This window comes from Piliocolobus tephrosceles, chromosome 8 (assembly GCF_002776525.5).
Source record: "Piliocolobus tephrosceles isolate RC106 chromosome 8, ASM277652v3, whole genome shotgun sequence".
Lineage (NCBI taxonomy): Eukaryota > Metazoa > Chordata > Mammalia > Primates > Cercopithecidae > Piliocolobus > Piliocolobus tephrosceles.
In genome coordinates this window covers 24,943,231-24,965,839 of record NC_045441.1, presented here as the reverse complement: position 1 = coordinate 24,965,839, position 22,609 = coordinate 24,943,231, and the positions used below count along the sequence as shown (strand labels likewise).

The window sequence follows — 22,609 nt, the reverse complement described above, 5'->3', positions numbered from 1 at the left end:
GAGAGGAAGGGAAGAGACCAGGAATCAGGATGGTGGGGTGGGTGCGGGGGATCCTGGGCTGGCAGGTGGAGGGTCACTCCGCATGTCTACAAGGCCGGGGTGCCCAGAGAGGCTACCTCAGGTCGCTGGAAGGTGCCTCTGCATTTGCCTGTGCGTATGAAAGGTCTTGGCCAATTTGATTTCCCACATAAACGAGGGTTTCTGCACTTAGGCAATGAAACCACCCAGAGGCCAGGCCTCCTGTCCGTCCAGACACACGGGCTGACCTGTCCTCACACACGCGCTGCTGTGAATCTGACTGCAAGACAGAGACAGACGCCTCATAAAGATGTCCCAAGTCCAAAGCAAAGGTCCAATTTTGCAAAGCAAAAGACACTAAGGGGGTTAGGGGTAGAAATCTTTTCTACAGAAAGGGTAAAAAAGAGAAAATTACAGAAGCTTATGAGAAAGTAACAGTATTTAAAAAATGACGATTTAGAAATTTATGCAGCAGGAGGTATATTTGAATATAATTAAATAACGAATAGTTACAAAAACAATTACAGAATGGCCAGAAAGCACTGTGTGGTCCTTAGCGCAGGATTGACAGGGGCCTGGATTCTGGGTGGAGCTTTGGCACACGCTGCTGACCGTTCTATAGCGGGGGCAACTCCTCCCTGAGCTCAGCAACTTCACAGGAAGGGAACCACTGAAAGGATTTCCAACTTCCTGTTGGCTCAGCTTCCCCAGCTCTCTTCCTTCAATAGGCACATTCCTGGGAGCCTGCAAAGGCCATGGGCTGGCCTCTGCTCCTGGTCCATAGCGCATTTCTGCAAACTGAGGCTAGTTTGATGATTGTCACTCCCCTGAGACCCATTTTCTTTATCATTCGGGTCCTCCCATGACAGAGTACAATAGGAAACGAGTGCCCCGAGAGAGAGGGGAGAAGCGGGTGAGAGTCAAGCCTAGATGTCCTAGTCTTGAAGATCTTGGCCTTGGCTGCCCGTTAGTCTCTCTTGCAAGAAAAGCCAGGCCCTGCAGCTTTTCTTATTTTTTAATTTCTCATTGAAGTATAATAGGCATCCATGGGGCTTTGCAAAGTGTCCAGTCAGAGTTTAGAAACACTGTTTTTGTCTTTCATCAAAAGACCCTACTGTCTTTTCCATATTGCTGACTGTCTCCTGACTCAGCAGGTTACCAGTTTGTAGGGAGGGTGAAATCACCCCCCACACCCTGCTCCTTGCGGAGCTCTGAGCGTGTCTCCTGTCCCATTGTGACACTACATGAGACGCCTGCTCACCTCACAGCACGTCCACCTCACAGCAGGTCTACGCTGCATTCTACAACACAGCGCTTGCATGTTTGACAAATGTTTGCTAGAGGACTAAGTGTCCTAAAAGTAACGTTATCAGCTCATCTCTGAATCAGGACTCTGCTAATCTATAACCAGGTTTACCTGGAACACATCTGCTTGCCGTAGGTCAGTGGGTGTTCTAAAATTATTTGTCATACTCCCCTTCACTTTGAAAAATGAGGATTTAGAAATCTATGAAGCAGTAGGTATATTTGAATATAATTAAATAACGAATAGTTACAAAAACAATTAGAGAATGGCTGGAAAGCACTGTGCGGTCCTTAGTGCAGGACTGACAGGGGCCTGGATTCCTGGATTCCGTCTCTAATTGAATGGCAGTTACACAGTCATCTAAACCACAACCCTATGAATGCCCCAGAGGAGGTGAGATGACTTCTGTCAGTTCAAACATGTTTCTCTCACTCCATTCCTGAACAGGAGAAAGGACAAGTGAGTTCTGCCTCACCTGTGAAAACCTTCTTTAAGCTTTTACTGATCCAGATGTTGTCCAGAGACTTCGAGCCTTGAGGGTTCTTGGTGCTGATGTTGGTGAAGGTGTGTGCAGGGATCAGGTGGTGGAACTTTTCTTTCCTCAGAATATCATAGTCACTGCTGTCTGGCCCTTGGCCAAAATCTCCTAAGATAATGACATCCTTTTCTCCTGGAAGTGGAAAGAAGAAAATGAGTTTAAGAGTTGGTGGGAAGTAAAACCCAACATTGACCGTGGCCCTTTGAAATGGGATTGAGATTCTGACTTGACTTCCACGCGGTTAGGACTGTGGCACGGTTCTCAGTTCTCACTCTCCTCTAACTCTTCCACATTTCGTGTGCATATCACCCCGCCACCAACATTAAGAGTAGGTCAGCAACATGTTTGGCAATGAGAGACGGCGTGACACAAAAATCACCCCTGTTGAAGCTTATGGGTTCCCAATCTCATTACAAAAAAAAAAGGCCTAAGGGTCTTGCCCAAATATTTAACAAAAGCTCAACGTAACATACATTTACTGGGCACTTACTATGCAGGAAATCCAGAGATGAATAAAATGCAACTCCTGCTCTAAGAGACAGACTGGAAAACAGACAAGAGCAGAGAGTAGGTGCAAAAACAAACACACATACTGAAACCAACACAGCACAGGGAAAGGTAGTCAGGGAAGGCTTCCCAGAAGAGGCAATGCCTGACTTGGGTCTCAGAGGATGCACGGAAGTGCTCGGTTCAACAAGGATGAGAGGGAACCTACACAAGGCCAGGGAGTTAAGAAACAGCCTGGCTTCCTGGGGGTGGGGTGGGTACCTGAGGTTCAGTTGGCTACTTCTCTAGGACAAGGTATCAAGAAGCCAGATGTTAAAGATGAGGCTGGAGATACAAGCAGCAACCACTCCTCAAATGGAAACTGTGCTCTGTCTGCCTGAGGCTCAAATTCCGATCAAGAGAACAGGGGAAAAGCCTAGGTCTTCCTGGCATTCAATGGGCAGCCCACAGTATCCATCCATCCATCATGTTGATGCACATAATGTACCATTTTCCTGCTGCTGGGCACTTTTAAGGCTGTTCCCAGTAGCCACTGCTATAAATAATGCTGAAGTGAGCATCTCATTTGAGTTTTTTTTGTTTCGTTTTGTTTTCCAGACAGTCTCGCTCTATTGCCCAGGCTGGAGTGCAGTGGCACAACCTCGGTTCATTACAACCTCTGCCTCCCGGGTTCAAGCGATTCTCCTGCCTCAGCCTCCTGAGTAGCTGGGACTACAGGCACCCACGACCACGCCTTGCTAATTTTTGTATTTTTAGTAGAGACGGGGTTTAACCATGTTGGCCAGGCTGATCTCGAACTCCTGACCTCAAGTGATCTGTCCGCCTCGGCCTCCCGCAGTGCTGGGATTATAGGCGTGAGCCACCATACCTGGCAGCTGTCTGTCCTTAGAACTATAAAGAATTCTCATGAAAAACTATGGCCATTGTTAAGGCTCTGGATAAATACTGCCAGCCTGCTTTGCAAGGCTGCTCTAGTTTTAACCCTCCCCAGCAACCTAAGGAAATTCCTCTCACTGCATCCCTCACCAAAACATTCATTTGATATGTGGAAATGATGTCTTCCATTTGTAGAAAATTAAGTTGTGCTCCCCCTCCTTTAGGTTGGAGTATCTACACACATTATTTGGAATTCTGCTGCACAAGGGATGGATCTCTTCTTCCCATTTATTAATTTTTTCAACCATTTACTTAGATCAGTACGGACTCATGGATACTCATGAGGTATAACTCAGGTATACCTTGAGTTATATCCAGTACTATATCATTGACTTTGTTCCCAAAATGTTTCCAGCTTTGGTCACTGAGAGCTCTTTCAGTTGGCTCATGCGTCCTTTTGACATCCACCCAGCAGGTTTTCTTGTTTGTTTGTTTGAGCACTTCCTTCTGACATGACAAGATGCTCCAAGATCATGCTTTTTTTTTTTTTTTTTTTTTTGAGACAGAGTCTCAAAATAAAATTTTTTCTTTTCTTTTTTTTTTGAGACAGAGTCTCAAAATAAAATTTTTTCTTTTCTTTTTTTTTTGAGACAGAATCCCAGCTACTTGGGAGGCTGGAGTGCAGTGGCGCGATCTCGGCTCACTACAGCTTCCGCCTCCCAGGTTCAAGCGATTCTCCTGCCTCAGCCTCCCAAGTAGCTGGGATTACAGATGCATGCCACTGTGCCTGGCTAATTTTTGTATTCTTAGTAGAGATGGTGTTTCACCATGTTGGCCAGGCCGGTCTTGAACTCCTGACCTCAGGTGATCTGCCCGCCCCGGCCTCCCAAAGTGCTGGGGTTACAGGCATGAGCCACGGCGCCCGGCTAAACATTATTTCTCTTTAAAATGAATGGGGGTGGGGGTGTTCCTTTTCTCAAATGAGATCCTGTAGGAAGCCCCAAAAGTAGAGTGGGTAAAAGTGGAGCTTCTCTGACTGAAGTAGGAGGCAGGGAGCTCTACAAAAAGCCCTTGGGGCATTGGGAGTTCAAAAAAATATTAATGCTTGAGTCCCACTCTCAGAAATTGGAGTTCCACCTGCAGAGATTTTGATTTAGCATCTCCGGTGGCCTGGTCTTCAGCATTTCCTGAAGCTCTCTGGGATTCCATGTCCAGCCAGGTGTGGGAACCACACCTAGAATACTCAAGAGCTCTGCTGAGACCTGGTGCAGTCAACCACACGGAAACATGGTAAGGACGGGTACCTCCAACTGTCAACACGTCTCACCCAAGAATACTTTGCCATGTTTCTCCATTGATTCAAGTATTTATTCAAAAAATTCTTCACTAAAGTCTTGCCAGTTTCTTCACTTTACCACCACATTTCTAAGTATTTTATAATTTTGATTTTTATTATGAATGGGATCTTTGTTTTATCCCATTATATTTTCTCTAATAGTTATTTTTAAATTTTTTTATTTCCATAGGTTATTATTGATATATATCAAAAGGAGTAATTCTTTATTTTAATTTTGTAACTAGGCAGTTTTCTTAATTCTCTTACTGGGACTAATTGTTTTTTAACTTTAGGTGTAACAAACTGACAATTATATTCTCTGAAAACAATGACACTTTTGTGTCCTATTCTTCCAAGTCCTCATTTCACCTTATTAATCCAAATTAGCTAGGAGGAAGAGTGGTCACAGGGCTGAAAATGAAACAAAACCTGACACAGGAGCGTATCAGAAAACAGTGGCTCTAGGCCGGGCGCAGTGGCTCACACCTGTAATCCCAGCACTTTGGGAGGCTGAGGTGGGCGGATCACCTGAGGTCAGGAGTTTGAGACTAGCTTGACCAACACAGTGAAACTCCATTTCTACTAAAGATACAAAAATCAGCCAGGCATAGGGTAGGCGCCTGTAATCCCATTTACTTGGGAGGCTGAGGCAGGAGAATTGCTTGAATCTAGGAGACAGAGGTCGCAGTGAGCTGACATTGTTGCACTGCACTCCAGCCTCGGCTGGAGTGAAACTCTGTCAAAGAAGAAAAGAAAGAAAGAGAAAGAAAGAGAGAAAGGAAGAGAGAGAAAGACAAGAAGGGAGGGAGGGAGAGAGAGAGAAAGAAAGAGAAAGAGAGAGAGAGCGAGAAAGGAAAGAAAAGAAAGAAAAAAAAAAAAAAAGAAAGAAAGGAAAAGAAAAGAAAGAAAAAGAAAAAAGAAGGAAAACAGTGGTTCTCGGCCCCGGGTTCTAAGAGAAAACAGCTGGATGACTCTGAGTGTGGAACTTGAGGTTTGTCACTTCCCAGCTTCATGACCTTGGGCAAGCCTTTTTAGTTCATAAAAGGGAAAGAACAAGCCATTTCCCCCCAGGCTGGTGTCACGATTAGAGAAGCCACCAGAAGCGCCTGGCACGGGGCACTCATATGTAGCTTGGGCCCCCTTCCTGATCAGTTTCCTGATCCAGCTTCACACGTTTGTCAGGGAGAGACACCCAGCGGAAGTTAAATATTTGTACATAAGAACTACGAAGTGATTTCAGGGCCAAGGGGGAAAGGTTTTCTCTTAAAGCATTTTAGACATTTCTCCCACAGTCTGATTTACCCTAGAGGAAGTGGGATAGTTATGAAGTATTTTCCAAGCAAAGCGAGTAGAAATCCTGAAAGAACACTCACCCCCCAGCTGGGCTCTGCAGGATTCCCCGGGCTCTGCCCGACCCTTGTTGTCCCACAGCAGGAGGTGGCATTTCTGCCACACCTTGTGAAGGAGGCTTTAGGGAAAGCAGTTCATAAACGAAGTCATAAATGTATCCGAGACACTTCGCAAATCTTTTTTTCCTGGCCATGGGTGTGCTTCCGTAATAACGGCTGGAGGGAAAGGAATCTGAAGGGAAGCAACTCGGGCCACCACCAGAGGGCGCATGTGCATTGCAGATGGCGCCCTCCTCCAGGAGGAGTGAGGACAGCGGGTGGGATGAAAGGAAGCCTCTCCTGCAGGGCCACCCACACGGTGGAGAAATCAGTGCCAGCTTGAATAACAGTCGTAGCACTGTGCTAACCACTTCCTCCATAGCGCCGCACTTAACAGCCACAACCCACGGGGCAGGTGCTGTTACCATCTCCCCTCTGCAGGTACGAAACAGGCTCCCAGAGGTGGGAAGGTTTGCCCAGTCACCAGGCCAGGCCTCAGATCCAGGGCTCATCACAAAGGGCGAGGATGGAAGAGCCATACAGAAGCGGCTGCTGTCCACTGCAACACCCGGTGCATCTGCAGGCACTCAATAAATATAAGACCAACAGACAAGCGGAACCACAAATGCCCCAGAATTAGGGTGCAGTTAGACTTGGAAAGGAACAAAGAGAAAGATGCTACATTCATTAAATATCAAAGAAAACAAAGTTCCCATATAATGAGGGAGGTTTTCGTTGGGATGCAGGTCTGCAAAGATCTGGGCTGAAAAGGACAATTCCAAAATCAGGAGAGATGCTGGTGTCAAGGGTCAACAGAGCCAGCTCTGTGTAGCTTCAGGAGCGACAACGGTTTCCTTTTTGAATGAGCACATCGGATTTCTTACAACTCATGTTCTTCCGATTGGATCCGCGTCGGTGATGACATCAAGGCAGTTCTCGCCTCTTGAGAATCCACAGGTAGATGCACAGGAGCCTGAGTTATCTTCCTAAAAAACCACCCACCTGGGCGGGGCTCCTTTATCACTCCCTTGATTCCCAGCAGTGAGAGGAGAACACTGTGGGCTGACTTCCTCAGAGAGTCTCTAGATTTATAAAACGCCAGTGACAACTACAGGAACCAGTCCCCACTGAGGGACCATCTGCCAAGATGTCAAGAGTTACTACACACGCTGTTTCACTCTTGCTCAGTTCACAGAGGGAGACCCTGTCTCCAAGTCCGGTGAGGTCTGAGAGAAGAAGGTTCCACTAGGGGACTGGCATATCCCCACTGACGTCAGCCTGCATGCACGTTCCAGACAAAGGCAGAAAGGCCCAGAGCTTGCTAGCCACATCGGTTCTGCCTGCTCTGATAGAAGCCTGTGGAATGAAGGCTTTGTCTTGGCTTTAGCTGAACCCCTCTGCTGACCTGTTTACCCTTGTTAGACCTGGGCAGGCTGAATGGCTTCCCGAACCCCTGGGTCTGGAGTGTCACCAGTTAACAATTAATTGGTTACTAGTTACAAGCAGGGGACACAGGCAGCATGAGTCACACTGTCCCCACACCAATGAGTCAAGGCCAAGCCAGGCTGGGGATCAATAGTACCTTGGCAATTTGGAACAATAACCTGCCCAAGGTTTTCTGCCAAAATCCTGACCACTCCCTGGATACCAGGGGTGGGGGGTGGGGGGATGGTGAATGCCTAAGGCTGCCAAAGAAATTATGAGCTGGCATCTTTCCTTTCTGCTTCTACATAAAATTTGAGGTCAAGAACAATAGTAATGTCCACAGATATGACAAGCTATCAAGTCGTCCTTTTTACAGATCAGAGTCATCAGAGTCTAACTACGGGTGGACAATTTCCCACACAGCTGCTTCTTGGATAGAGCATCTTCTAACTGTTTTTAGCCTGAGGACTCATCCTTAAAGTAGAACGTTGGTCACGGCATGTCCTGGTTCAAAAGAAAAGCTGCTGCACATCAATGTTCACAGCAGCATTGTCACAATAGGACAAAAGTGGAAGTCACCCAAGTGTCTATCAGAAGATGAATGGATAAGCAACAAAATACGGTGGATAGATGCACAGTGGGACATTATTCAGCCTCAAAAAGTGAGGAAATTCTGACACATGCTACAACATGGATGAACCTTGAAGACATTATGCTAAGTGAAACAAGCCAGACACAAAAGGACAAATATTATATTATTCTACTTATATGGGGCACCTAGAGTAGTCACATTCACAGAGACAGAAAGTAGAATGCTGGTTGCCAGGGGCTGCAGGGAGGGGTGCATGGGGAGATATCATTCAAGGGGTACCGAGCTTCAGTTTGGAAAGATGAAAAGGTTCTGGAGATGGATTGTGGTAATGTTTGTACAACCATGTCAATACATTAGTAGCACTGACTTGAATATGTAAAATGATTAAAATGGTAAATTTTATGTTATATATATTTTACCACAATAAAAAATCTTTTCTGTTAGAAATGCAAATTCAAACACATATATACATACATCTCTTGAAATGTGAGCCTATAGTTTGACTGAAATATTTTTGTAGTAAAATCTTCATGAACCTCCCAATGTGAGGGGCCAGTTTAACAACGAAGTCTTAGAAAGCTAGAGAATATTGGTTCAGACTCAAAAGATAGAAGAGAATTCCAGGCCTCCAGCTACAAACTCACCTAGACAAGGTCAGCGTTCTGAAAAATCAAGCCAGATGGAAAAGATCACAGTCTTCACAGCCTTGTCAACCTTTTCTTTTGGTAAACCAAGTACAGAAAACCATCTATATTAGTTGGGGCATAGCCCCACATTGTCCTGGAGTTCAGCTCCCCCTTTTTGTTTTTTAAAGATGGGGTCTTGCTGTGTTGCCCAGACTGGAGTACACTGGTGCGATCAAAGCTCACTGCAGCCTTGACTTCCTGCGCTCAAGTGATTCTCCCTCCTCAACCCCCTGAATATCTGGGACTACTGGTGGGTACCACCATACCCGGCTAATTTTTTTTGTTTTTTGTGGAGACGGGGTCTCACTATGTTGCCCAAGCTGCTCTTGAACTCCTGGGGTCAAGTGATCCTCCCACCTTGGCCTCCCAAAGTGATGAGATTACAGGCACGAGCTACCCTACCGTGCCTGGCCAGAATTCTGCTCTTTTCAGTGTTCTCTTAATTCTTCTCATGTTTTAGAGTCAACTCATGTACATGAAGTCCCTACTATGTGTTGGTATTGGTGCAGACACTGTTACTTAGCCCTCTGGGTGTTGCTATGAGATGAGTACTGTCCCCCATCAGATGGGGGCCTGAAGTGGTTTGGTGGCTTGCCGGAGGTCTTACAAGATTAAAATCCAGCATGCTGACAGGTTCAGGGCTTCTTCAACATGATCTGTATCCCACCAGAGAGAAAAACTCAATTCACCGATAATCAGGAATTTACCATTTCCCACCGTCACCCCCTGTCTCTCATTCACAGGAAGAGCACATGCAAATCTGCAGGCAGCACCACCAGAGCGCTGCCCGAGGCAGCTGCAGCCAGGATGAGCTGTCTTCGGGGAAGGGCATCATAAGTTATATTCCACTCCCCCCCCATCCTTTCTGTCTAAATGAGGCTTAAAAGCCACAGAGCTAACACCTTGGAAGGCATACGCTAGGTCCACAGATGCACAGATGTGACCACACAGGGTCAGCTGGGCTCCATGAGATGCCAGAGGTTTGACTGTCCCCTGTACCTGCAACTCACATCGCTGACAAACAGCCAGCCCAACTGGTCAGAGGTGGTCAGAAGAGGCAGCGCTGCTGCTCTGCAAAACAGTGGCCGAGTCACGGCAAAAGACAATTTCCTACCTTTCAGCGTTTCCTGTAGGGTCTGTGCAAAGCTCGCCAACCGGTGGCCATCACTGTGATTCTTGCTGGGATTCTCACTCCCCGGGAGGGTCAGGGCTGCCAGGTGAAGGTTAACAAGGGTCAGGTCGTGACTTCCCACCTAAGCAGCAGGAAACAAAGCAATAGGGAGAGGCTCAGAAGCTCATATTTCCTGTATCCGTTACAACCGACTCATAAATAGCTTTGTGCACAGAGTTGACAATGGTAAACAAGAACAAGGCTGGCTCACACCCCCAGGAAATAATGCAAGGTCTTACATCTTCGATTTTTCCAAGGCACCTGCAGGAACAAGGCCTATTTTGTTCTACCTCTACCATTCCACCTCCTATTCCTCACTAAGAGCCTAAAAGATCGGGCATATCTGCATAACTGTAAATGTCTGAGTTTTTTTCTTTCTTTCTAAGCAGTCATATAAGAAGGAGGTGGAAGGCCAGGCATGGGCTTATGCCTGTAACTCCAGCACTTTTTTTTTTTTTGAGAAGGAGTCTCTGTCATCCAGGCTGTGGGGGAGTGACGTGATCTCAGCTCACTGCAACCTCTGCCTCCCAGGTTCAAGTGATTCTCCTGCCTCAGCCTCCCAAGTAGCTGGGAGTATAGGTATGTGCCACCATGCCCAGCTAATTTTTTAATTTTTAGTAGAGACTTCACCATGTTGTTCAGGCTGGTCTCAAGCTCCTGACCTCAAGTGATCCTCCTGCCTCAGCTTCCCAAAGTTCTGGGATTACAGGCGTGAGCTATTGTACCAGGCCACAACCCCATGCACTTTGGAAGGCTGAGGCGGGAGGATCACTTGAGGCAATTTGAGACCAGCTTGGCCAACATAGTGAGACCCCACTTCAATCAATCAATCAATCAATCAAAGGAGGTGACTCTAACAGCTGGTTGTTACTATAGACTTGGGGCTTTTCTCCAGAGTGCCAGCCTGAGGTCTCCTGCCAGGACCCACTGCCGGGATCTGCCTCCTCCTCCTCCTCCCTACACCTCCCACACACACCCCTCTGTGTTCTTTTCTCTCTGGAGTCCACTATATCTGGATGCTCACCTTAACCTAATTTCAAACGTGTCCAAACCAAAAGCTTACAGAACCTGGCCAGCCTGGGACATGCCCCAGCCCTGCATCCCCAAGGGCAAGTGCAGAAACACGGGGTGAGAGTTTGCCTCTGGGCATCACAGCACTGCTCAGCTACTCAGGGCTTAGCAATCTTGCCCTTCCGTTTGTCATGGCAACCAACATCAACACTGCCAGGAAAGGAAGGGGAATAGGGGAAGCCCCCAGGAAGTGGAGGGTGCCGGTCTTATCTTACGGATGTGGTCCCAGTTTGCCAGCACCCAGGACCAAGAGCTCTGCAGCTGCAGCTCTGCCTGCTAGAGAAAGCATCTTAAGGCTGGGTGGGGGCACAGTGCCTGAAGAGATGAGCCCCATCTCTGTACTGCACCACCTACTGGGCCTCGAATGTGACATGCAGTACAAGAGGCCAAGTGCCTGTTTAGAGGGCTGCTTTATTTAGAGGATTTGGGCTAATCAGCATTTTCTCATTATACCCTTAAAAACAACCTGCCTTTTGGGGATACTGGATTATCAGTATCACCCATGGGGTTACATGGCCATAACCCCATGTGGCCAATACTGGAACAGGGACTTGACATAAAAAGGGGGCCCAGGGTGGTGTTAGGAGGCTTAAAGGTGACACCTGGCTGACTTACACATGAGTACCACAGAAACACCCCATGGACACCCCTAGGTGTACGTGTGCAGACAGAGCCCCGCCAATACCACAGACAGAGGAATGAGAGGGGCTGCTGGGCACGACAGATAGCCACAGGGTGAGCACACACCCAGCCTCATCAACTCACAGCTACGAGTGTGCAAGGTGGCACGGGGGCTCGTAGCCTCAACACAGCGGCTGCTCCCAACCCTCAGCTGGCAGACACCTCCTGCGCTGGGATTTGAGGGGACTCTCAGGCTCAAGAACTGCTCTGGGGCACACAGAAAGCACGGGGTCTCCATGCCCAGGACGGAATATGCTTGCTGCACTCCAAGGCACCGGACCTGCTTGCCTGGCCTGTGAGCTCACGGTCAAGGACCACGGGGATAAGGCTCACTGACTGCCAACTTCATGACCTGCTTTGGCTTCTGCTGCCCAGCTGCTGACCATTTTGCGGTTCATTAACACTTCCCAAGGACATCGGGGAGAACCAGAGAGACTGCGCTCCATCAATCTGCTGAGCTGCTCCCAGACTCAGGGGGGACAGAGACTCCCACACGGGCGATGCCAGTGATGGGGCTACCCCTGGCCTACAGCCCAGAGCTCTTCCTGAATCCCCTCCAAACCCAAACGACCCCTTGAGAGGCCCTTCTCCCTAGTAATAAAGGAATCGGGCCTGAGATGCAGCCAATAAGAAGGGGCTCCTCAGGCCAGTTCCGCTGCCCTTGAGTCCAGCCATTCCCTAACACCCGGCCTTTGAGATGAAGGATCACCGAAAGCAGGCCGTCCAGATAATCCCCCAAATTCCGTAGGTCTGAGGTGGGGTCTAGGAATCTCTGACTGTAGGAAAATCTCCCCAGGAGACTCTAATGAGGGTCAGCTTTAGGAGCTATACCGAATCTTCCTCCCTCCCCCGTCTCCTGCTCAGATGCCAGAGCTACTGGGGCTGAGAGTCTCAAAATCCCTTTCATTCCTGCCCTGGACAAGTTCGCCTGCCAAGGAAGCCCCAGGAGAGACAAAAATCTCTCACCATGAGAGGCTGAAATCAAGGCAAAAAGACAAGCCTTCTCTTACTCGTGGTTTTACAAAACGAGCCCTTTTCTTTCCTTTTTAGAAAGAAGCGGATTCCACGTCACAAGACGGCGTGGAGCGGGTACCTTGAACCGCGCGAGGTATGGGCTGGGGCCCGCCGGCTTCCCGTGCCCGTTGCTGGGCGAGCTCTCCTGTGAGCCGGCGTCTCTCAGCTCCACGCCGGCCGCCGCGTCCCACAGGAATCCTGCATACCCGGCTCCCTGCAGTGGAGAGGGAGACAGTCTTGGTGCCAGAGTCCACCGCCTGGGGAAAGGAGGCAGAGAGGCCAGAGAGCCCGAGAGTAGTCCCTAGTCTGGCTCAAGCTGTTTCTAAACCAAAAGCACACCACAAAAGCCACAGCCACTCTCCCTTGCCACTCCCCAGCCCAAATAATTCCACATATTGCCAATTTCAGAGCTTTCCATACAGCCAGGGTGGCCTGGGCTCTTCTGACTTTGTGGGGAGGTAGGTGAAGCCAGGCTAGGTGCAGAGATATCTTCGGAATCATCACATCCCATGAGGTAGCAATTCATGCTCCCATTTCCCAGATGAGGACACCGCTGCTCAAAGAGGTTAAGTAACGTTCCTGAAATCCCACAGCTGATCACAACGCTGAGACTAAAACACATGACTCCAAGGGATGGGCTTTGCTTACTGATTAGCTGCAGCTTACAACAAATGGTGCCCGGCACCTAGTAAAAGTCCACTTAGTGTTTGCTGGGTGAGCGGAGGTCACAGTTGACAGTCCTAATGGCTTAGGCTGCTCGAGGGCCCTCCACACGTGGATGGGGCCATGGCAGAGGTGTGAAGTTTAGGTCAGAGGTGCCAGGGCTGGCGGTGGGGCAGAGTCCTAGTGCCTGGTGTTAAACCCTGCTGCTCTGAATGTGCCTGCTTTGCGCTGCTGCTGCTGCTGCTGCCGCCGCCTCTGGAGGCTTGTGGAAGAAGACACGCTTCTCCTTTCTACCCTACCCCAGCCTCTGCTGTCCATGAGAGTGCTTCCTCAGTACCCACTGCCTGGGAGCCATCTGCATGTCATTTGAGAGGCCAGCAGTCACCACTCTTCCCCATTGCAAAAGGAGGGGCAGTGACTCTGCACAACCACCCTCCTAGGCAGCCACCACAAAGTCCCCAGGGTCAGTGCAGGTCTCAGCTACACACCTGCCAGGCTCAACCCCTTGTCTGAACATGTGTGTTTTTAGGAGGAAGGAGGAAGGGGATGAATGTATTGTATGCTGGACACTGCTATATTTGAAATTATCTCCTTGCCCATTCCCTGGAGAGTGTGCTGGTTTGAGAATGAGAAGACCTGGGCCTCAGTCCCACCTGAGTCACCTAGCCGTGGGACCCTGGGTGAGCCACTCAGTTTTTCTAAACCTCAGTTTCCTCTGGTGTGGAGGGAGGTAAGTATGACTGCTCTGTTGGCTTTGGAGGATTATCTCTCCATCTGCCAGTTCCCAAGCCACGGTGCCACAGTAACTTACCTAAAGCATCCCTCAAGTCATCTTCCACCCAAAAGCCTTCGGGGGCTCCCCGATGGCCCTGGACGGGGAGCCTCTGCGGTAGGGCCTACTCCTTCCTCTGCCTCCCTCACCTGCTCAGCACTGTTTTCCCCACCCCCACTTCCCTGCGTGCTGCTCCTTCCACCCCGGTTTCTTGTCCCCTCCTGGGAGCCTTTCCCAATGCCCCTGACCTAGGCGCTCCCCTCTCCTCCAGAACAGCAGCCGGAGGAACAGGGTTTCCAGATAGAGAGAGTGAACTGGGCTCAGGTCCAAGCACCACCTCACATTTCAAAAGGGTGGCTTGTGGGCAAATCATTTCATCTTATTAGGTCTTCATCTTCACAGCTGGAAACCACACCTGTGGCTATCGTGTAAGCCCTAGGGAGCTGGAGAGAAGATGCATGGGCAGAATTTCAGGCATTGGAGAATGGCCCCAGCGGTTACCACTTTCTTATGTTTGTCTAGGGACAGAGATTGAACATTTTCAACCTGCAGATATATTCTGTTTGATTCACATAGTGTTTACATTTTTTTGGATTATCTGTTCATCTTTAAAATTCAGGAGATTTCCCATTAAAATGAAACTGGGAAGTTTGGCCACGTTGGGCCCACAATACTGCATGGTAACAACTGGGTAGACATGGACACTGCAGGCGGCCAGCCTGCCACCTCATGCCCATCCCGCCTGGCTCTGGCCTGTGCTGTGTTAATGACAAATTCTAAAGCACAGTACCTTTTAAAATCCTATAGCCACCCTATAGGTGAGCTAAGAAAGGGCTATCGCTCCCAGTTTACAGATGAAGGAATTGAGGCTGACAGGTTTTGGTGGATGGAACTCGGGTCTCCCTGCAACCTCATGTTGTTTTCCAATGGCCTTGACACCCTGACCTGGAATGGGGTTACCTGTCTTGCCCTCCAACAGGCTACGCACTCCCTACGGGACAGGCCGGGTCAGGCTTCAGCTGCGATCCCCACTGTGTGTTGCAAAGAGTAAAAATGTGCAGACGTGGATAGCTGGGGCTCTATTTCTCACCAATGTGTATCTGGCATGAAACAAAATGCCTAGTACACAGCCACCTTTCATCAATGATTTGTTGAATGAATGAATGCATGAATATAGTGCTGAATGGACTATATAAGGCTCATGAAGCTCAGATACCTACATACATGTAAAGTGTGATAAAAAAAAAGGAAGGTAGTATTATTCTTATTATTTCTATGTGGACTGGAAGGGAGAGCTGTGAACTAGATGCATTCAAATTCAGCTTTATCTCCAGCCTTCTCTGAATGCATGCTGACTCACTGTCAGCTTCGGGAGCCATTTACACCCCCAAACATAAAACCCAGAGACAGAAGATTTCATACACCTTTTCAAGTTATAGCTAAAAAGAGAGTAGGGGGTTACTATCAAAAAATGGCCACTTTTAATCCAGCCTACTTTTATGATTTAAGAGCCTAACTTATAAACATTAATCATATAAGTATAAATCACACGTTTCTGTAAGCATGTTAGGTATACTAGGGATTTAAAAATCTGCATTTATAGGAACACTACATAATAATACATTTTCAACTCCTGGTTATTATCAGGAGTCTGTTTAAAAATCTAAAACCCCACTGATGTTAAGCATTGCAAGGTGAATAAATCTGGCTTTGAATAACAACATGAGGGAAAACGTGTATTTGCAGAGATTTACCCTTACCTGCTCATATGGGCAATACTGATGAAAGCAAATTCAAAACCAAAATCTGCTGAACATTTCAATAGAACATTTCTATGTTGAAATCATGTGCATAATTTCTACCACTAGAAGCAAATACTTCATTTGTGAACTAAGGTGAATCTGAAGTTTTCAGTCAACGAGTAATGAGCTCTGCACAAACTTGGCAGAAGACAGAACTGTGGCGAAGGGATTAGAAGGACAAAGGACAGAAATACCCATTTGCTGCCTTGGCCCTGGACAGGATTTCTCCTCTCCTCTCCTCCCAACACCCTAAGCTCTCATTTCCGTCTTGGCAGGAGTCCATTCCCAATCTAAACATGAAACGAGAACCAGGGCATTTAGAAATGAATGGCAAGGATTTAAAAATTGGGCAGAAATACAAAATTGCACCAAGGATATTGGTAAAGGAAATTTTTAAATGCCCTTGATTAGAGGAAAAGTATGTTTAAATTAAAGGAAGGGAAAGGCCAGGTTTTGCAGACGAGGGTACCTTCTGGAGCTGATTCGAGGCCTTCTCAGCAACAACAGCCTTCCAGCATCCCCGGGGCCCCTTCCACTTGCGCATGTTGGGCAGGGTCGGCTGGTTTAGCTCCGTGCAGAACTGTAACGACAGAGCACAGGTCAGAAGCGTGGGTTCACACCTAAAGCAGTCCCGGCTGGTGGTGGCCTGAGAAGCCAGGCACTGCATGATTCTGAATCATCAGCCTTATTCAGACACTGCTGAACTACATCCCTGTTTTTCAAACACCAGGGTTTGCAAGACCCAGACGACTAAACAAGCATCACACATTAAAAAGAAAACTGCCTGTGTGTGAAACACCAAATTATCACCTGGGGACTCTCAGTTCACAGAAATTGATTCTCTCTGTAGCATTCCTGCCCAAACAGTTCAAAAGAAGTCATCAGAATCCTTTTCATCCCTGTAAAAGCAGCGGATTGAAGGTCCCAGGAGGATCTGGATCAGTGTCAAATCCAAAGAGGTAACAAGATGGATACGTGGTGACTTTCTTCTTCAGGGCTCAGCTTACAGGGGCAAAAAATGACCTCCAGCTTCAACCTGAACCACTATAGTGCTCATCTTGTTTTCCTCTTGCTGCGGAGAGCTGCTGCAGCACCCACACATATGCACACGGCATGCACTTCTTTTGCTAATGCATGTTGCACCAATATGGCTGTAAAGTGACTGTCACTGAGGCAAAATGAAATTGCACATAGTAGGATGAAGAGTGGAAAAACTATCCACTTCAAAGTTTGGAGACCAGCTCCTCTAACTCACGCCTCAAACACAACCCCTTCTCTTGGGGTCATACCTCCTTGTCCTTCACAAGCCTTGGAGCACCCCACTCGTTTCTTTCTCTAACCACCCCTACGAGTGAGAGCCTCTTGGCTTCCTTCTGAGCACATCACCGCTCTCTCCCCTTAAGGACTCTCATTCAGCCCCACTGAGGTAGCTTACACCTCTATCCAGAAGACCCCAGCATCCCTTACCCATCACCGGTTGCTTTCCTGAGTTTTAAAAGCACTTCCCGGCCGAGATGGGCGGATCATGAGGTCAGGAGATCGAGACCATCCTGGCTAACATGGTGAAACCCCGTCTCTACTAAAAAATACAAAAAAAAAAAAAAAAAAAAAAAAAACTAGCTGAGTGTGGTGGCGGGTGCCTGTAGTCCCAGCTACTTGGGAGGCTGAGGCAGGAGAATGGTGTAAACCCGGGAGGCGGAGCTTGCAGTGAGCCGAGATCCGGCCACTGCACTCCAGTCTGGGCGACAGAGTGAGACTCCGTCTCAAAAAAAAAAAAAAAGCACTTCCCACTACCTCCTCAACATCTCTACCTGGAGGTCTCCTTAGCCCCTCACACCAGCAGGTCCCAAAGGGAACACATTATTCCTTACCCCACCCAGTGCCCATCTTGGCCCAAAGCACTTCTATCCTTCCCGCTGCTCGAACTCCTTCCTCGCCTCCCGCCAGCACATTGATTCCACTGTCGCATGTGTCTGGGGTGCTTCCTTTCTGTTCTCCAGCCACTGCTGGAGCCTGTCCCAGAGTCCCGTCTTCTCTCATGGAGGTCACTGGCATAGCTTCTAAGAAGTCCGTCACTGGACTCACCCTGCAGCTATTCACTAAGTTCACTGTCATGGCCATGCTGATGCACCCCTCTGTGGTCCTCAAACTGTGGTCCAGGGACCAGTAGCCACAGAATCACCTGAGAACGTGCTAGAAATCCTAGACCTACTAGATCAGCAGCTCTGAAGTGGGCCCAGCTATCTGTGCCTGAACAAACTTACTGGAAGATTCTGATGCACGCTTGGGTTTGAGAGCTATTGTGGCTGCCCAGGTCCTCCTCCAGCCTCTGCCTCAGATCCTGGCGGTGTGTGAGCAGCCACCACCCTCCCAACACCTCTGCTGCAGAAAGCCACTCTCATGCCCCCCGGACAGCCCACATCCAATGGCTGGGAGAGGCCAGGGTCCAAAGATCTGGTCTTTCGCTTCACATTGCTTTATCTGTAAGAGGGAAGATGAAGCACCAGCAAGCACTGAGCCAGTCATTTCTACAGGGACAAGCGCTGTGGGGAAGATGAAACCAGACAAGGGGAGGGAGAGTGCTGAGAGGTCTACTTTAGAAATGGGCTATTCTAGGAGTGATGCTACAGTTAGTCATGTAAGCATCTATCTTTCTCCAGCAGTGGACTCCACAGGGCAGGGACTGTACCTGAGTCTCCTTTATAAACCCCTACCTGGCACAGAGCACAGCACCCAGTGATGCTCTCAAGCATCTGCTGGTGAATCAGAAAACTCAAGGCAAGATTGCAGTCTTCAAATCTGTGCATGACAGCATGACAAACAAAGCAGGGGGCGGGGATGGGGAGGAGGGAATTTCTCCTTAGGCTATTATCAAAGTAATTGCCTCCATTGTAACCTGACTCTTTGCATACAGATATGTTCTATGCTGCTGAGTTGGTCTGGGAAGCATTCTCTCTGGAATTTGCTCAACCGTGACTTTTATGGGTTCTGCTTTCAACACAGCCCAGAGCAGAGTGGCTGTGGAGAGAGTCACTGCTGACAGGGGTGAGGGAGTGGGGAAGGCGGAGAGGGAGGGGTTTCACCCTGGATGAGTCCCCTTGGCCAGATGCTCCTGGCTGGAAGCCATCCTCGGATGGGAAATAAAACACTTTGGAAGACGCAGCCGGAATTTATCGACTACAACTTTAGGGATCCTGCGAGGAAATGTACTTCACAAACGGTCCCATTTCCTGCCGGGGAATCATTTGCTTGCTGAGTGATCATTAGTGCTGCATCCAAGAAGCATTAAAAACAGAGCAGCTCTCCAGTGCCCAGCTGGTGCTTCGCTGTTCTCCACGCAGGGGGTCCCAAACCTGGTTGCTCATCAGAATTTCCTGGGATGCACCCTGGAAAGCTCTATTTTTTTTTTTTTTTTTTTTTGAGACGGAGTCTCGCTCTGTCACCCAGACTGAAGTCCTGTGGCCAGATCTCAGCTCACTGCAAACTCCGCCTCCCGAGTTTACGCCATTCTTCTGCCTCAGCCTCCCGAGTAGCTGGGACTACAGGCGCCCGCCACCTCGCCCGGCTAGTTTTTTGTATTCTTTTTTTAGTAGAGACGGGGTTTCACCCTGTTAGCCAGGATGGTCTCGATCTCCTGACCTCGTGATCCGCCCGTCTCGGCCTCCCAAAGTGCTGGGATTACAGGCTTGGGCCACCGTGCCCGGCGGAAAGTTCTATTTTTAAGAAACACCCCCCACCCACCCCCCGCCAAGGGATCAGCCAACCAGGTAGATCAGAGAGGCCTAGCCGTGGGGGTGGAGAGGGAACACACCATGGTGCTGTGACTCCCTGTCTGCAGGCAGTGGTGCCACCAGGATCGTTCTTTTCCAGAAACCTAATCTCTCCTAACCCTCAGATACCTGAGGACAGTTGTATCTCCCATTCACACCCAAACCCCACCCCAGCTTCGAAAACCCCTTCCTGGCAACACCATTTTGATGGGAGGGGTCGGAAGTGTGAAGAGGTGGCCCAGGCTGACAGCACTGATTCCCATGCTCATGGCTCTCACAGGTGGTCTTTTGAGCTGGTCACAGTGTAAGCACCAGTGTCACCTGGGAACCTGTTCAAAATGCAGATTCTCAGGCTCTACCCCTGACCTACTTAACTAAAGACTCTCAGGGGTGGGGCCTAGAAGGCTGCATTTTAACAGCCCCTCTAGATGACTGACAGGTTCAAGTTGATTTCATGGATGAAGAAAAGAGATTCTCATTTTTCTTTGCTTTCTATTAATATTTAAAACTTTTCACTCACAGGTAAGCTCTAGGAGCCGTAAGGAAGCAGAATCCCTGACCCTTAAGGGCCATCTTTATTCTGTATGCCTGAAGCCCTGTCCTTAACAACCTCTCTCAGCTCACAGAGCAGATCACCCCTCACTCTGCCTTATTCTTCAGTATTTATGTTACTGGGGATAATTAATAACTTGAGAGACAAGGGAGGTAAGTGTTTATGGCTACAAGCATTCTGTGTCCTAATTTTCATGATCAGAGTTAAGGAAGGAGTAAGTATTTTCTTTTATTTTTAGGACTGAAAAAAGAATTGTTAACTTAGCTATCTGCACTACCTATTCACAGAAAACCTAAGGAGGTGAGCACCTTTCAGACCCTTGCTACTCAAAGTGTGGTCCACGGACCAGCAACATCAACCTCACTTAGAAGCCTGCCAGAAATGCAAACTCTCAAGCCTACCCTAGACCTGCTGCACCAGAATTGGCATCATTTTCTCAAGACCCCAGCTGAGCTACGAGCTTCTCAAGCTGGAGAATCCTGATTTAGAGCCTTCCTGTTGACCTGTATCAAGGCAGATGCCATTGCACGCACCGTCTTTATTATTCCCGGCACAGCCCACAGGAGGTAACTGCTAGCAGTTATTCATGAGCACAGTGCTGCACAGAAAGGTTAAGCCCAAGCTCGAGTTCAAATTCAAGGTTACACAGTTAGCGGGAGGGTCTGAACCCAGGGCTGGTTCCTGCTGCTCTACTTCCTGGCCTCGACAGGTGGAACAGGGGAGGCAGGGCAGATTCAAAAGAGTCAGGGCTGGCCCCCTCTACTGAATCTTTGGCTCCTTTCTCTCAAAGATTTCAAAGGAAAACAAAAGCATCCTCTGAGAGCTCTCAATCTGAACTCCACCTTCAATTGTTTTATTAGAGCAGCTCGTTCTCATACTTTTTGCTTTGCCCACAAAAGGAAGAAATAATACTCTTATGTAAAAGCAGTCCACCAGGGCAGAAAGGTCAAAATGGAAGAGGGAAGGTTTGTGTTCATCACAAAGTGTCCCAGACCAGTCTGGTCTGCAAAGCGCAACTACTGCCACCCCACCCTCTCGGGTTTCTGAATCCCCAGTGGCTAACGCATCACCTATCCCCATCTGGTTCTTGTTTTTAAAACCTTGGACTGGTGGACCCCATCCCGGATTGACTGAGTCTGGTTCTTTGAGGTTCTGGCCAAGGTTGGTACTTCTAACAAGTTCCCCCAAGCAATTCTAAACTACAGTTTGAGAAAAAGCTCAGGCAAGGCTAGACAACTGCCGATTTAGTACTCCTAGTTTTAATTCCTGTGCCTGGGAAGACAGCTTTCATTATTCCAAACAAACAAATACTATTTTGGCTCTCCCGGGACCCTGTATCTCAAAACCCTCTGACTTGTGGCTGTTAACAGATAACCCTGTAAGGTAATGTACGAGGCAATATACGGAGCCTGTCACACTGTGGCACACAGTAGATATGCAACGGGCATTTGTTGAATGAATGAACCAGTGGAATCTCTCCTAGGGATCCCAGTTTCTCTCTCCCAGAATCAGTTATAAGAGATACCAGTGAGCTCGATTTGTTTCTCCAGCATCAGACCAAACTGGGTAAAACTGGGTCTTTTAGCATGCTACTGCATTATAATTAGTGTATAATGAGCAGTGAAGACAACCAGAGGTCACTTTCATTGCCATCTTCGTTTTGGTGGGTTTTGGCCGGCTTCTTTACTGAAACCTGTTTTATCAGCAAGGTCTTTATGACCTGTATCTTGTGCTGACCTCCTACCTCATCCGGTGACTTAGAATGCCTAACCACCTGGGTATGCAGCTCAGTAGGTCTCAGCCTCAGTAGGTTACCCAGCCCCTATTCAAGATGGAGTCACTCTGGTTCAAACACCTCTGAAAGTCAGATATTTAAACTCCAGTCTACGAGATGTACAAGGTGCCGGCATTTAGAAATGCCAAGTCCTAAAAGAAAGACTACTTTGGCTATACCCTTGGGCTGTGCTGCATCTTGGTTCAGCCTTGAATCAGCTGACTCTGCAGTGGCAAAGGGTTCTAAGGCCTGAAACCAACAGATTTGTTGCTTGTGGACCTTTGGACCTTTTTTTTCTCCTACTTTCGCTCCTCGCTCTTTCTGAAAAGAATATTCCGTAATTCATCTGATGCTGACTAGGAAATAAAAATAATAAAGGTGGGTCAGGCGCGGTGGTTCACGCCTGTAATCCCAGCACTTTGGGAGGGCGAGGCGGTTGTATCACAAGGTCAGGAGTTCGAGACCAGCCTGACCAACATGGTGAAACCCTGCCTCTACTAAAAATACAAAATATAGCTGGGCATGGTGGCACATGCCTATAATCCCAGCTACTCAGGAGGCTGAGGCAGGAGAACGGCTTGAACCCGGGAGGTGGAGGTTGCAGTGAGCCGAGATTGCGCCACTACACTTCAACCTGGGTGACAGAGTGATATTCTGTCTCAAAAA

General features: G+C 48.4%; 1 protein-coding gene across 1 annotated transcript in view; it reads right to left on the bottom strand.

Annotated features, from left to right (window-relative positions):
• Positions 1-22,609, bottom strand: part of EEPD1 (endonuclease/exonuclease/phosphatase family domain containing 1) — a 144,749-nt gene that overhangs the window by 2,526 nt on the left and 119,614 nt on the right. Inside the window, exons 4-7 of the mRNA XM_023183022.2 lie at positions 16,316-16,426; positions 12,689-12,823; positions 9,787-9,925; positions 1,800-1,994 (exon numbers count right to left, since the gene is read on the bottom strand). Coding sequence (XP_023038790.1) covers positions 1,800-1,994; positions 9,787-9,925; positions 12,689-12,823; positions 16,316-16,426 — 580 coding nt within the window. The remainder of the gene's footprint in view (positions 1-1,799; positions 1,995-9,786; positions 9,926-12,688; positions 12,824-16,315; positions 16,427-22,609) is intronic.